The sequence below is a fragment of the Nylanderia fulva genome, unplaced genomic scaffold (assembly GCF_048542155.1).
Source record: "Nylanderia fulva isolate GAGA-0341 unplaced genomic scaffold, ASM4854215v1 Scaffold22, whole genome shotgun sequence".
In the NCBI taxonomy this organism is placed as follows: domain Eukaryota; kingdom Metazoa; phylum Arthropoda; class Insecta; order Hymenoptera; family Formicidae; genus Nylanderia; species Nylanderia fulva.
In genome coordinates, this window is record NW_028190285.1 from 2291346 (window position 1) to 2307807 (window position 16462).

At 28.8% G+C, this 16462-nt stretch overlaps 1 protein-coding gene across 2 annotated transcripts; it reads left to right on the top strand.

Annotated features, from left to right (window-relative positions):
- Window positions 1-666: 666 nt before the first annotated feature.
- On the top strand, window positions 667-9418 carry LOC114932657 (neuropeptides capa receptor). 2 transcript variants are annotated; one of them, XM_029304961.2, is made up of 6 exons: window positions 667-2059; window positions 6966-7056; window positions 7135-7334; window positions 7904-8152; window positions 8430-8751; window positions 8963-9418. In XM_029304961.2, the coding sequence occupies exons 1-6, from the start codon at window positions 1774-1776 to the stop codon at window positions 9210-9212; spliced, it is 1398 nt and encodes a 465-aa protein (XP_029160794.1). In that variant the 5' UTR covers window positions 667-1773; the 3' UTR covers window positions 9213-9418. The 2 variants fall into 2 exon arrangements, with proteins under 2 accessions (XP_029160794.1, XP_029160795.1); XM_029304962.2 differs by lacking the exon at window positions 667-2059 and adding an exon at window positions 2707-4297.
- Window positions 9419-16462: the final 7044 nt, after the last annotated feature.

Genomic DNA, 16462 nt, shown 5'->3' on the forward strand with positions numbered 1-16462 from the left:
TTGGATTAAAACTTTATCGTGCTTGGTAATAAGTTAGACCTACGGAAATTTGGTCTAAGATGCTTATTCTATGTATATTGCTCGTAAACTTTCGCAAAAATGGCTTTGAGAAGATTTTGAAATAAAATCGTAATTGTTGTACTAAATATTTTATCGAAGTATTAGAGTTTCTTATTAACGATTTATTTTATTAACAATTTTTTTAGAAAGATTTAAGAAATTAATTTTGAAATGCGATGAGAAAAATGTTTTGAGAAAAAAATTTCTCTCAATAATAGTAATAATAATAATAATAATAACAATGCATATTTAATTAAGTTCGCCTGTCTTTGCAGAGAAAGAGACTACGTTTCTTAATACATATCATTTTTTAAAATATTAATTTCTTTTGAGTTTTGTTTTTCAAAATGACGATACAAATAAATCGAGAATATTTTTATATAAAAATAACTCGATAATATTATAATACCAAAATAGAGCTAAAATTTCTGCGAATTTTCTTTTTCGTAATTTTTTTTTGTTTCAACAATCTTGAGGAAAAGGTTCGATTACTCTGATCTGTCAGCGCAAGGTGTTACATTAAAAAAGATTTCCTATCAGTAGAATCTACGGAGAATAGAGTAGTGTCAACATGTGTTTGTGATGGCATGATCGAGAACTCAGTTTATACGCGACATTCTATCGCGGATGACGGTTCGTTGATTTAACATTTCCTTCCTCTCGTGGTGGACATCCAACTACTCTGGCGTATCGGTTTGACGGCGCCAAGTGACAGGTCAAAATAGCGTGTTAGTGGGTCACCTTGTATAATTTGTAACGATAGATGTTTCTATAGGAATTACAAACATTCGCGTACTTTTCGAGCAGTCGATAGGTGTTTGGTGTCAGAAGTCATCACGAAGTGATAGACTGTAAACAATACGTTTTTCAGCCTGAATTCGTAATTTCGATTATAGCAAATTAAAAGATTAAAAGTGAAATTGATTGTTGCAATTACAGGCTCTTCGATAATTGAAGATTCTACGAAGAGTTATTAAGTGTGCAAAAATAAAAGACAAAAACAATTACAGCGATGTGTGCCGACTTGACAGTTGTGTGTTGTGTGATGTTTGAGCGATAAGATTAAATCGTCAAGTGGCAAATAAATGTGCGCGTCGTCCCTCTATAGATTCTTTCAGTTATTACAATTATAATCTAATTAAAATTATAACTTTTATTAAATTATAATTATAATTTTTCGCCAATCGATACAATTGTATTCTTAATACAAACGAAAGCATCTTTACGAGGAATGTTTGTTTCGGTCGGGCAGCAAGAAACGAACACAGACTCATACTTTTATTATAGCATCTCACTCAATTTGCAATTCGAGAAATAGCTCTTCAAAGATCAATAAGAACATTGTGTTCATTCGGAAATTCAAACATTTAGAAAATAAGATTAATTCAATCGCATACTATCTCAGAATTCGATTAGAGAGGAGGGAGAGACATAATTATCGTCGTGATCCCTTCCATCTTTCTCAAAGATTGCGGCAGAAGAAAATTTCGAGCACCTCCGTGACAAGTGGGTGACCCATTAACAATCCGTCATCGGAAGGTTTATTGACTCGACGCGGGTTTATCAAGATCGCGAGTCGGTGTTGCTTCTTTATTTGCGCGCGACACACCGCGATATCAGAGAATGTGCATACGCGAAAGGAAGTATCGTCGCTCCGTCGCCAGGATGAATCGAACGGAGGTGTGAACAATCGATCGGTTCGGATCCTTCGTCATGGGGACGTCGAGCGAGGACGAAAACGGGACGCTCGATTTCTGGCGGGACTGGGACCTGAGCAACCTGACGGAGCTCGAGTACCTGAATAAGGTGCTGGGACCCAGGTACTTGCCTCTGAGCTTGGTGATACCGCTCACGATCGCCTATTTGCTCATCTTCGTCTCTGGTGTCTTCGGTAACGTCGCTACGTGCACGGTCATCATCCGAAACTCATCTATGCAGACCGCCACCAATTACTATCTTTTCAGTCTGGCCATATCCGACCTCACTCTACTTATTCTGGGTAAGCGAGTAAAAGACGAATATCGCGCTCATCGTATTGTATATTCGAATCATTTTACTTTCCATATCACCTTTTTGCATTAGAACATTATCTCTTTTAATTTAATCTCTTTTAATCGATTAATTTTTTTTTCATCATAGACACGCATAATTACTTTATTTCATACGTTCATTAATCTAACAAAAAAAAAAAAAAAAAAAGTCGCATCAAAATTACAGCGATAAATTGGTCAGAAAATTTAACAAACACTGTAATTTAAATTTAATTAGTATTTAATTGTAAATCAAAATTTTTGTACAAATATTATAAATGTTTTAAATATTAAATTTTTAAATAATAGATTGCAAAATAAAACCCAATAATAAGTAAAAATCAGATTTATATTTTCTCATTTTTTTACGTAGAAAGGATATTTTTTTAAATAAAAGAAAAATAAATTTAAAACATTAGATATTATAGATCCGACGTTTTTATTAATAATTAAATGTAGAGCTTTTATTTTATAAAATAGCAGTAGTAAAATAATGTTGAAAGACATCTGCAATTATTTTAATAAAGAGATATTCTTTTATAATCCGAAATAAAATAAAATACAAAATATTCGCTGTTTTATTTATCTCTATTATTATTTAAATAAAATATATATTTTAGATGCACATTGACCAAGCGTAATATTTTTACCAGGCTCGCTAAATCTCTCTATTTTTTTATTCTGAAAGCAGATAATATAAATGCAGGATTTAACGAAACAGTCTAAAGCTATTTCACTTTTGATTCACGTGCCACTTTGTTCACGTTCTATATGCATTCTTTATTTCACGCAAATTCTCGTATGTGTGTAATATGAAATATAAATTGTATATCGGACGGCACATAAAATGCATACAAAAGATTTCTCTTTATCCGCGATCGATGGAAGGAGAGAGAGGGCGAATTTTAATCGCTACAAAGCTGCGTCGATGACCGAATCGCCTCTGGCTGGTAAATCAACGACTCGTTAACTACATCGATGGCGATTTCGTTCGTGATAATATGATTTTGATAAATCATATGATTTTGATTGCTAAAGCGATTGATAACGATAACGAAAAACTGTCCTTGTTTGAATAACGCGGAATAATGGGTACATGTACACTGTAAAAAAATATATAATATATTACACAAAAGTATGTAAAATTACATAAATAATAAGTGTAAAACTACACGATAAATAATAAAAATGTTTACCTTTTCATTATTTATCGTGTATAATTTCACATTTATTATTTATGTAATTTTATATATTTTTAATGTAATTTTACAAAATTTTTTTACAGTGCAGCGTAGAATTGCAGAGAAGAATTGTGTTGTGAAATATATATAAAATCGGGCCATTATTGATGCGGGGTCGAGAAGAGGGTGCGAAAAGGGCTTAATAATGAGGTAGAGAATTCAGTTGAAGAAGCAAATTCGTTCAGAATTAAAGCCGATGGAGCGACAATATGAAACCAATCCCTTTAGTATAGCGACAAATAACACATAGAATCTCTCTGGCATATCTCGTATGTTCCTTCGTGCTCTTTTTTGATATTGCTTTTTACGGAAAATTCGACAAGAGATATCGACGACACTGATATAACAACCATTGCAACTAAAAAAGTGTATTTTTTTAAGAGTATTATTTTGTCGAGCTCTATATGTATCGAGAAAATATATAACAATAAAATATCTATCGCTGAAAACATTTTTATTCGCGTGTATTTTCATCGATTATATTCGTTTACCAATATATTTTGTATTGTTTTATAGCTTTTAATCGTGCTATGTTTATTTGCAATTTGTGTTGAAAACACGTAAATGTCGAAAAATACAGACGTGTAAATATTTTAAAGCGTACGTTACATAGAGATTTTTTTCTTTTCTCCCTTTCTCACTCTCTCTCTCTTTTTTTCTGGGATATAAATAAAATTATTAATTATTTTATATTATCTGTTGTATGTGTATTATCACTATCACGATTGCTTGACATGAGATATTCGCTTGTCTTCTAGCATTGACGCACGTAGATAAAAGCTTGAAATTAATCTTTTATGTGTACAATCGCGATTGTTATCTGTACAGTAGACTTGTTTGCTAATGTAACAACGACGTATTTACGTCATGAGAAATTCGCGAGAAGCCTTAGACATGATAACGATAGTCTTCATGGAAGATCAAATATATGTATACTCCTCTCTTCGCTGTTTCAAGTATCAGAAGGTATAATAGAAATGTGAAAAATGTTAGTGCTCCTGTTATATATACGTAATAATTCAACAGCATTTAAATAGAATTTAGTACATTGAATAAGGATTTAAAATAAAGACAAAATCAATTGTATAAGTAATATATATATATATATATAAATAAATATCTGTGCAATTTAATCCCGATAAATAAACTCGAACTAATTTACAGTTTGCTTAAATTTAAATTATTCTTTGTAGAAGAAATAATATAAAGTTTAAATTTGATAATGTAATATTTTATAAATCATATAATTGTTAAATAAAATGTTAGCTAATGTATTAAATGATATAAAAATTAAACTTTTAACTCGAAATTGAAATAGAAATGATCAAGATACGTTCTACTTACAAATGATTTAATTATGAATTAGTTGTCGGTCGATGGAAAAACAAAGAGAAACATTGGAACAATTTGTCCGTAGAATTGGCGGTAAAATAGCGATTTTGCAATGCAATAAAAGGTTTCGCGGTTTGTGTCGAGTAAATGTCGTTTACATTTATAACCGACGTTGCTTTACAAAATGTTAGACACAATAGAGATCGCAGGGTTTCCAGAACGAGAAAGTTTTATCGTTAACGATACACGTTCACGTTCAACTTCTGATGGTGAGAATCGAACCCTGATCCTGAGAGGTTTCGATATTCATTGTGGAGCTTTATGAAAGGACAACTGTGTGTGCTGGACGACTACCGGATAGCTTTTATGCTTTGGAAGATGATTGGAAGACATAAAACCCACATATCATGACAAGGAAAATCCAGAAAAGGGAAAAAAGAGAAACCTTTCTGGCATTATTAATAGTATCATATATATATATATATATATATATATATATATTTATATATATATATATTTATATATATATATATATTTATATATATATATATTTATATATATATTTATATATATATATTCGGCTTTCAAGCACTTCTCCTTTTGAGATTATTCTCTTTAAAGATGTAAGAATTCAACACAATATTTTTTTTCTCTCTTTCTCTCTGATATTTTATCTCTTTAGTTTCACATTTAAAAGGTTCTTGTTAGAAGAAAGATTTTAATAACGTGCTAGAGGGAAAAATCGTCGGATTAAGAGAATTAATGTAAAAGATATATATGTAAATGATTGTAATAAAAGATGAATTTATGAAAGTTTTTATTGGTTTTGTCTTTAAGTATTTCTGCCTCGATTTCAACTATTTACACATATATAAATATGTAACTTGTAAGCTGAAATAATTATAATTAAAAATTTTAATAGATTTTAATTGAAATTTAAATTGTAAAACAATTAAAATTGGAGTAAAAAAGAAACAGTAAAAGGAAAGAACAAAAAAAGTAGAAAAAGAAATATTCTATTAACAAACAGAGATATTAAATTGTGCTTATCGGTCGTCAAAAAATGCAGAGCACGGTTTCGTATACATTTTATACGATTTATTAATTAATTAAATTACAAACATTTAATGTGACGAATATTCAGTCGTTCGTTTTCACAGTGAACGTGATTCGTGAAAGTTACTTTAATTTGCATAAATATATATATAAAGCATAAAAAGGTACAAACTCGTTAATATTGTTATACGCGCGATGCCTTCACGTTAATTACCTCCCAACCGGGCTTAAGTTAGTAAAGCTGCTTTTCGGAAAATTAATTTACATTCTCGCGAGCCTACGTAAAACATTTATTCAGAATTCAGAGGAATACGAGACTCAGATGATGATTTAATTATAATTGAGAACGTAGAGAAATGAGAGCAAAAATTCTAATATCGTGTTCTGAAATTTTGCGAAAAGATCTAGAAAAGCTTCGTCGAATTAAATCGACTAGATTGAAACTACAAGGCATTCCGCATGTTATACAAAAATTTCTTTAATCAAATACATGTGAAAATTGAATTTAAAGCGTTTAACTGTATGTTTTTAATTATCTGGATTAATTAACGATAACAGGGTTGCCACAAAAAATAAATTTTAAAATTCCCTGACTTTTCATGTTTTCCAGACGACAATGCGGAAATTTCCTATGACCACATATATGTGAAACCTTAAATTTAGAAGTAGGAATTAGGAAAGAAAAGCTTATATTATTAGAAACAATACAAAACACAAATTTGGAAGTTTAATAATATAACGTAATCCTGAATTTAAACCAACAGAAAAAAAATACAGAGAAAAATAAGAAATAAGAAAAAAGTCAAAAACATATTGAATAAAAACATTTAATAAAAGATATATTTTAATGTTTAATTTACGTTAAAAAAATAAAATTTAAGTTTTTATAAATAACCTCTAAAAATATTAAAATTGAAATCAACTTAACATTGATAAATATATCTAAAGATTTCTACATTAAATTTCAAAAAAGGAACAATTTTTAAAAGTTTAAAATTCCAGATTCATTTACATATTTCCCTGATTTTTCCAGGGTTTCCCTAATTTAAAATTCCATGATTTTTCCCGGGTTTCCAGATCTGTGGCAACCCTGGACAAAATTACACTTTCATCCTGCGGATTCAATCACGAATACAGTTTCCATCATCGCAAAAATATAGAATAAAACTAATATAAAATAATAAAAATATAATATTCTCGAAAGATTCTTCCTTCCATCTCTTAATCCATTAATTAATCATTGCAGGTCTTCCCAATGAGCTGAGCGTATTTTGGCAGCAATATCCATGGGCTCTCGGCGTAGGACTTTGCAAAATTCGGGCGTACGTGTCGGAGATGTAAGAAATATATCCTTGGTCCTGTATAACTCTCGTAAAGCTCTATGACACGTTCTCTGTCATCGACTCTTTTCGTAGGTCATCCTACGTGTCAGTTCTTACAATCGTAGCGTTCTCAATGGAGAGATATTTGGCCATCTGTCATCCTTTGTACGTGTATTCGATGAGCGGTCTCAAAAGATCGACGCTTTTCATCCTTGCGGCCTGGTCGATTGCGATCATCTCGGCTCTACCGTTTGCAATTTATACCAAGGTCAATTTCGTCGAATATCCGCCAGGTTAAGCCGACAAATTTTTTTTCCTTGCGAGATTTTCGACGCATCACGCCGAGGAAATCAATTCAATGGATAACTTATATAATAGATTTGTTTTTTTCTAATTACGTACAAACACGTGTCATCCCCTATTTTATTCTGAATGACAATTATTTATTCAGATATTTTTGAAAATTTCGTTGTCGAATTTCTAGAATTTTTTTCCTTGTATACGCAAATTTGCAATTTGAATAATATAGATTCTATCTCGAGAGTTTAAGTTAATGTTTGGATATATTTACATTCTGCATTTTTTATAACAATTTTTATAAACTTATTCTATAAATTGCTATATTCATATTTTACACTGAAAAAATGACTAAATTAATACATATTTAGTTCAATACTGCCAAATGAATCATTTATTTGAAACAAATAAATATTTATTCGTTTTGAAAAGGATTTTCTTATATGAAATAAATATTATTAGTTTCAAATAAATGATTCATTTGGCAGTATTGAAATAAATACTTATTCAAGTTAAATAAATTTGTTTCAGTGTATAAATTGCTATATCATTAAATATTTTTCAGAATCTGGGAATTACTCAGCTGATTCGGCGATTTGCGCGATGCTTCTCCCCGATATGCCAAAATTTCCCCTTTACGAACTCAGTTGTATCGTATTCTTTTTGATACCGATGCTCGTAATTCTTGTGGTTTATACGAGGATGGGATTGAAAATAAAGAATAGTATGGAGAAAATACTTGGTCCAATACAGGGCTCTGTTCACGGCGATTCTCAACAAACTCAATCTAGAAAATCCGTCATCAGGATGTTAAGTACGACATCATCATTTTTCACTTCTCTTCTAATTGAATTATTAATAATTTAAAAATATGAAATAAATAAATAAACATAATATTAGAAATATAGACTAAAAAATAAAATTAGTTATTTTCTTACATTCATATAAAAATATTCTAGTGCTTTTCTTTAGACACTTTTTAATATAAATAATCTTTATACGAATTTTTATAAGAATTTTTATACAACTAGAAATTTTTATAAGAATTTTTATACAACTAGGCTTCAAATTGTTTATATGATTTCTTTTAGGCGTGGTCGTTATCATGTTCTTCCTCTGCTGGGCTCCATTTCATGCCCAACGTCTGCTTTACATCTACGCACAAGACTCGGATTATTATCCGGATTTAAATGAATGGTTGTATATTCTCAGCGGTTGTCTGTATTATTTCAGCACCACCGTAAATCCTATTCTTTATAATTTGATGAGCATGAGATATCGTCAAGCGTTCAAACAAACGATATGCTGTCGAACAAAGGGTCCGACAAATAAAATTTTCATGGATAAAGGATCTCATCTCAGACGTGACTCTGCGAATAAAGTTCACGATCGAAGCGTTATATGTTCTATTAGGTACGAATCTGAGGTTTGAAATTCTTAATGATAGCAATGTTTTTAATAAAGATATAAATATTTTTTTATAAGAGTATTTTCTATGCTAGTGATATAATAAATATTTTAAGAATTGTCGAAAATTTTGTTAGAATTTTTGATTTGTGTGTCAATGTTTTATTGAACACTTCGTGTATATTACATTGTGATAATTTTTTATATTTTTTTTCAGGCATAGCATTGCTCAAGTCAAAGAGATATTCTGTTTTACATCGAGCAGACAAGAAAATGCCAAGAATAGAAATAGCGAAAACGTAAGCAATTTTCCTCAAAATGCTTGCTTACTACAAAAGGAAGATTCATCCTCGGTGTTTCTCTTTGAACGAGGACATTTACTCGTTCGCCAACAACTTAGTAATGAAAGCACAACGTCCACGAGAAGATCGGAAGATATGATTTCCGTAGCTAAAACCAGTCTGTGATCTATTTTTATTCGCTGCATTAAAACAGATGTAGCGCATAACTTGTAAATAATTAGTTTGAACTATTGATTATAAGTGTTACAAGAATTTTACAACATCATTTAACATTGTAAATAACTATCAATTATAATATAATTATACACCAAAATAATAATGCATCAAAATTTTATATTATTTATTCTAGAATAAACTTTTACACATCATGATTAATATTTATTTATTTTACGTATTCAAACTTTTACACAATTTTGAATAATGTTTATGTGTTGTGTGTGTAAATATTTAAAATATTTTAACACGCGACATAATAATCGTATCACAATTTTAAAACTGATATGATATTTTTTCATATAAAAATTTTAACACGTTTTATATCAAGACAATATGCTTTAATATAAAGATTAATGATTTACTTTACATTTATAATGGTTCAAATAAAACTTTAATAAGAAATCACTATCAAGTTTTAATTTATCAGCAGTGTATATTATACATTTATTTTTATTTAAAATTTTTTATACATAATATACGGTTTTCTTGCATATATATGTAAAATGTATTGTTCTTTAAAGAAAAAAAGAGAGAGCAAAATTTTAAATTGTGCAATTAATTATGTTTCTGTAAAAATAATCTATATACAAATTTTTCTTTTTTTTTATTTTAATATTCAATATTTTTATATTATGTAAAGTGATTAATATAAATTTATTTTGTTTTAAATGAGATATATATTATATATAATACACAATGAACATTTATCTCCTCTTCTTTTCTCGATGACAATAAGAATCGAGAAAATATTCAATGCGCGTAGCTTTATGGCTTTGAAATCATATAAATAAATCGTAAATAATGTGTGTCGTGCATTATGAGATAGTCGTTATACAAAGCAACTTAAAATATGAAAAGCAATATAAGCATGATCCTTCTTTTCATGACGGTATATTCAAAGGATAATTCGGATCTCAAAGATAATTCAAGCAGAAATTCCTTAAAAGCTTCTGCTCCGAGCTAAATTTTTAGTCACTTGACGCTCCGACAAAACTTGGATTCTAGTTTAATCTACTAACAATTTTATCCCTTTCTAAAAAAGCATATTAACTTAGTGAATTTAATTTGTAAGGTCTCTTTTCCGTGATACTGATTGACTGTGTCATTGATAACGCAAAACGCGCGCCTGTGTTGTTCTAGTAGTACTTATAAAGTATACAGCAGTATTACAGTAAAGCAATTCAAATAGTGAGATACTTTAAAATAATATTAATATGGGTTCATAGGGTGTCCGGTAACTAACGAACCAACGATTACAAATGGATTCTTTGGTCAATTTGGGAACGATTTTTCATCAGCGAAAATGTCGAAAAAGGTCATCATTTTTTACAACTTTCCAATATTTGTCATTATGTATATTTATAACTAAGCCTCAAATAAAAATTTTATTATAGTGAACTCTACCTGAAATTAACTGAAGAATGTAATTATGTTAGACTTTTAACTCCAAAACATTTAGTTTTCAAAAAACCCATTTTTTTAAATCGCTTATAACTCGAAAATTATTGACTTCTCAACATTTTTGCCAAGAAAAAATCGTCTCCAAATTGGCCAGAGAATCCGCCCTTAATCATTGGTCCGTTAGTTACCGGACACCCTGTATATTAAAAATTATCATATGTGCATTTTTGTTGTAAAAGACACCTAAGTCGCCTAAGAGTTGATGTAACAAAAATGTTTTCTAGATATTTGTACTTTATTTAATAACAATATGATAATTTAAAATAGAGAGAGTTAATTTCATTTTTTTTTAATAGTTCCGTCGTATTCTACCAATAAAGAAAATGAATTATAATAATTTAAAAATGTGCGCATTGATCGAGATCACAGAAATCTTCTTCATTGAGAAAATTAAGATGAAAACTATTTGTGCATAATTTTTTAAAGATTTTTCTTTAATAAAAAAAAGATTTATCTTCGCCAAAAATTAATACCGCACGTGTAAGTCAGTCATTTTCCCAATCATTGAAATTACGCACATATCATCTATTCCTGCGTTATCGCCAATTTTCTATCTAGGCTAATTTCTAGTTTGAAATTAGAGAGGGGATTGGATCGATTGATTTCTTGCACTTGAAAGCTCTCGATGAACACATTTTGCTGGAATATTATGCCGGTTATTTTGCACTATTAATCATGTATGCAACATAGATTTTAGAGAAACCATTGCATAGTTTCGCATTTTAATGTAAAATTATAAAATCCTAAATGGAAACATGAAGTTTATATTTGTCATTTATGTATTGCAGATTTTATGAAAAGCATTGTTTAATAGAATTAAAGTAAATTTTTAACATTAAATGTTTCAATAATTCAAAGTTAAATTATGAATTAAAATTTTACTCGAATATAGTTTATTCAAAATTAATTAAAAATACATTTTTTTTATCCATTAACAGCTTAATAATTTTAAATAGTTAATTCATTTTTTATTACTTATATATTAATTCAAAACCAAGCAATGCTTTGATATTTTTGTAAAAAGAATTTTGATGATCAATAATTCTTGAATAATCAAGAAATTCGCAAAATGCATTTTATCTAGGACTAAAAACATCTCGTAGGTATATATTTTTTCGAATTTAAAAAAAATATTGAAATCATTAATAACGAAATTTGAAAATATGAACAAACAATAACTTCCTGATCAGGAATAATTTCCTGGTTATCCCATCCTGAATTTTCCTTTAGAACAATTTTTTTCGCATAATGTACTTTTGTCAGTATTTCCGCAAATAGAAGAGAAAAGATAAGAATCGTTTTATTCAATTCCGCAAAGAATCTCTGTCGACATTTTTAGTTAGTACTGACATTAAAAGCTTTTTTAAAGCTCGAAAGTAACTCGTAGAATAAAGTATTTTTTGTTCATATTTTCAAGTTTTGAAAAATATTTATATCATTATTTGGCAATCATTATTGTAAAGATATTACAGCTTCGAAGTTTTTGATAACACAAAACATTTTGTATGACGAGAATCTTAGTAATGATAATTAAATATGAATTATAAATAATTAAATAATAAATTATGTAAGCATAAGGAAGAGAGAAACATTAAATTAAAATAATTAAAGTTTAAAAGAAATTAATTTTAAAATCACGAAAGTTTCAAAAGAAAACAAAGGAGATGCATTTTATGCATACATATATTTCATTTTATCCCACATAATATACTAACTATATTGTAATATTTTCATGCATTTAAAATTAAAAATTGAGAAAAATTCTTATTTTTTATGTACATATATTCTTATTTCTCTCTGAAAGTTCCTTCTTATTTGTTTCGAGAAAATTATTGTACAGACTTTATCAAGAAGTACTGTAAAAAAAACTGTATCGAAGAAGTTAAAAAATTCAGTTTCTTATTTCAAGTACTTAATAATTTCCCGAAAATGTAAAGTTGTTAAATTTAATTTTAGCGAATCATAAAAGGTCGCAATAGAAATGTCAAGTCATGCATGCAATCGCTATCGATTTCTATATCGTTGTTGAGTAACATAATCCATCTTTCTATCAGCTGCAGAATTTGTGCCATTGCACCGAGATGATAGCTTTTATCCTCTGTGGTGACATTTGCAGCATCCACTATATCTGACATAAATAAACGTTTTATGCACATGAGAGTTCTCGCAGTACATGTCAGATTTTGGCGAAGTTTTAGAAATAACATAATAGTGAATATTAGAGATTAAAGAGAACACTTATAATATTTGAAAAATATTCGATGAAAATTTATTCTTTACCTAAACTTCAACTAAAAATTCAATAGAAGTTATTGTATGTGTATGTTCGTGAAACTTTTTTCTCGAATTTTCTCTACGTACCTGTGTTTTGCTAGAATTTAAATTGAATTTACTACTCGTTGAGAATTAACTTAAATAGTTCGAAACTTGGAAAATATTAGAATTAAAAAAATATTAAAAAGTATCAAAATATAAAGTAACATTTTTTAATATAAAACATTTGTATATTTATTCTAATCGAAATTTTAAAATATATTTTATTCTGAACATTATCAGATGTTTACATAAATGTTGCACAAGAGTTTGTCAAATTGAATTATGTAAATCTCGACTATAGAGTTATATGAAAAATGGTTCCCTCAGTGTAAACTTCATAGAGATTCTATTTACTTATGACAGTCTAATTTGGCAAATTTTCTCATGTACACCTTTCGGTCTCAAAAATCTTGAAGATAAGAGCAAAATTTTATTCGCCAAAATTAGTGAATCTTAGCATTCTCTCTTTACATAAAGAAGAATTAGCATATGTTCTCTTTAGTATGAAAGAATTAATTAACTTATAAAATGTAATTATGCAATTATACGCTTGAAATTATTTGCTATAATTCCTATTTCTATTCGGTTTGCTCAGAATACCAATTGTAACTCGAGAGACTATAGCATTTCAATGAGATTTCTTGGTTCCTTAAGGTAATGAACATGCGGAGAAGAGACGTTCTTCACTTCAACAGTTCTCCAAGAGCAATTATGGAAACTAGAAACTCTACGGCAACTACGCAGCAAAACAACAAGAGATCTAAGAAAGAGCGATAAGCATAGACAGAAATTTATTTTCACCGAAAATACAGAGAAATGTTAAGTATTTTCTAAATATAATTTAAATACTTCTTAGAATTTACTTAATATTTTAATTAAAAATTAGATATCTAGAGATTTCTGGAACTGGTGTTAAAATTATGTTAAAAAGCTATAAATAATGTTTTGAGTTTGTACGAAGTTTGCGAGCATTGTGAAATTTTTATTTCGAAGAATATTATAATATAAATCACTTATAATCACCCAAAGTGAGAGTAATAATTTACGAGAAGATTTTACAGCAAGTTAAGATACGAAATTGCCAAATTAAAAATAATAAACAGCTTTAAGTCGTGCAAGAAATCTAAGATAATCTACGCTACAAAAGAATAATTATATTTTTCTTAATGTTGAAAGATATAAAATTGGACGGATAAATACGGAGATAAAACCATTAGAGAGAAAACATTTTCTTAAACTGTTTCGAATAATACTTTAAATCTTATGAAATGTTATTGCGTCTATGAAATTAATTTTTGTCCTTATTTTTTCGAGAAAAATTTTTATGATCTATTTTTTCGCACTAATTTATAGATTATAAAGAGTTAATTTTTTGATGATCAAAAATGTAGATTTCAAAGTATATTAAAACAAAACTTTTAATGATCTTACTTTTTTTAAGAAATATTTATTTATATTTTATATTAAATTTTTCAAGTGTAATAAAAGAATTAATTAATTTTTTGCTGCGTTTGTAAAATAGCAGTTTATAGATTTCTACGTTATAAAACATAAATTTTATATCTAATTATTTTTGACAGTAAGTTTTCGTCCCGCGACGATGATATTTAATACAATGTGAATATAACAAAACAGATAATTATTTATCTTCATGTGTTCTGTAATAGTTATGCAAATGTACCATTACATACCATTACATACAATTTCGCGCATATACTAGTAATCGTATTAATTATTTCTGCAATAATGTATAAAACATTACAAAGCATGACAGATGCTGTGTGCAAATGCAGAACAAGAAATTCATCGCAATAAAAGGAAGAAAAATTGTTACAAAAACGTGCTGCATAACATCTTATTTTTCTTAGAAATAACCTTATTATACTTTTGTCGTTTCTTTCTTTCGTTTTGATATTTCTCTGGTTTGATTAATTCTAGAAAGTCGCGAAAATTTAATACATCTAAAAATGTTGAAACATTGAAAAAGTTTCTTTTACCAACAAAACTTCATAAGTTTGTAATAACAAATATATGTAATTTTAAGGAAATGCTGGAGTAACTTGAGAAGTCACTTGTTTTTTTTCCTTTCTTATCGACAAAATATGAGATTAAATAAATTATAAATCTATTTATTGGCTATACGGATTGTTTTTTTACCTGAAATTAGAACGCTTCGCCCTTTGTTAATACAAATACTTTAATTTGTACAGGCAAAAGATTTATCAATCTATAGTCTCATATTTCTTGATTACAGAATAAGAATTCATAATTCTGTAATCAAGAAATGTGAGACTATACAGATTGATAAATCTTTTGCCTGTACAAATTAAAGTATTAATATTAACAAAGGGCAAAGCGTTCTAATTTCAGGTAAAAAACAATCCGTATAGCCAATAAATAGATTTATAGTTTATTGAACCTCATATTTTGTCGATAAGAAAGGGAAAAACCAACTGACTTCTCAAGTTACTCCAGCATCCCCTGAAGAGATAATAGCTTTATGAAAAAGGAAGTCAATATAAAGAAAGCAGATTTATAAATTAACGAGCACGAAAACTTTCTGTCAATCACCGTTATTAGCAAATGCAAATTAAGAAGCATAACCGAATTGTAAGTTCTTCAAGTGTTTTTTATAGGTCTTATTTTTTGTAATAAAAATACATGCAGTTAAATCAAATTTTTTAAATCTCTTTTTTTCATCCTTTTCCCCTTTTTTACAATTTTGTTCTGAGCAGAAAAAAGCAATATAGCTAAAAAGGACAGACACAATTTGAACAGAAGTTTGTTGCTTTTTTGTTTCGTTGGAAAGCTGCATGGAGCATGACAAATTTCAGATTATCACAAAATTTGGACAAACATGATAAATTTTCTTGGTACAAAAAATGTAATCGACGATATTCGTAACAAATGTATTCCAAACAACATTTTGTCGGTCGAGTGTGTCGAAATGTTGCGCGAGTAATCTCCGTCAGCGGAGAAGTGAAATGACAGATCTGATTTTCATACAATTCGTCATTTGCCTGAAAGAAGTGATTATCTTCATCATAGCGCAACCCCTTTCAACGATCGTGAATTGCTGGTTGCCGACAATAATCGCGCAGTTAACTGGACCAAAATCTCTAAGATGGGTAAGAACTCGATGATTTCTAACAAAACTCTCTATGAAAATAGTCTGTTTGATCGATGCCGCTTTCTCTTTCCAGGCACATTATTTAGTTTCAAACCTTCTTCTATTCTATCTCATATGTAGAATCTTCTATCTACTCGGCATGAATAGGGACAAAAATGAAGAAACGTTAATTTGACACTTTTCGTTAACGTGGTAAGCATTAATCGTGCGAATATAATAAAAAATGAAGGCAATGCAAAGAAGTAAGAGAAACGCCTGATAATGAGATATTATAATTGCTCGTATTATATAT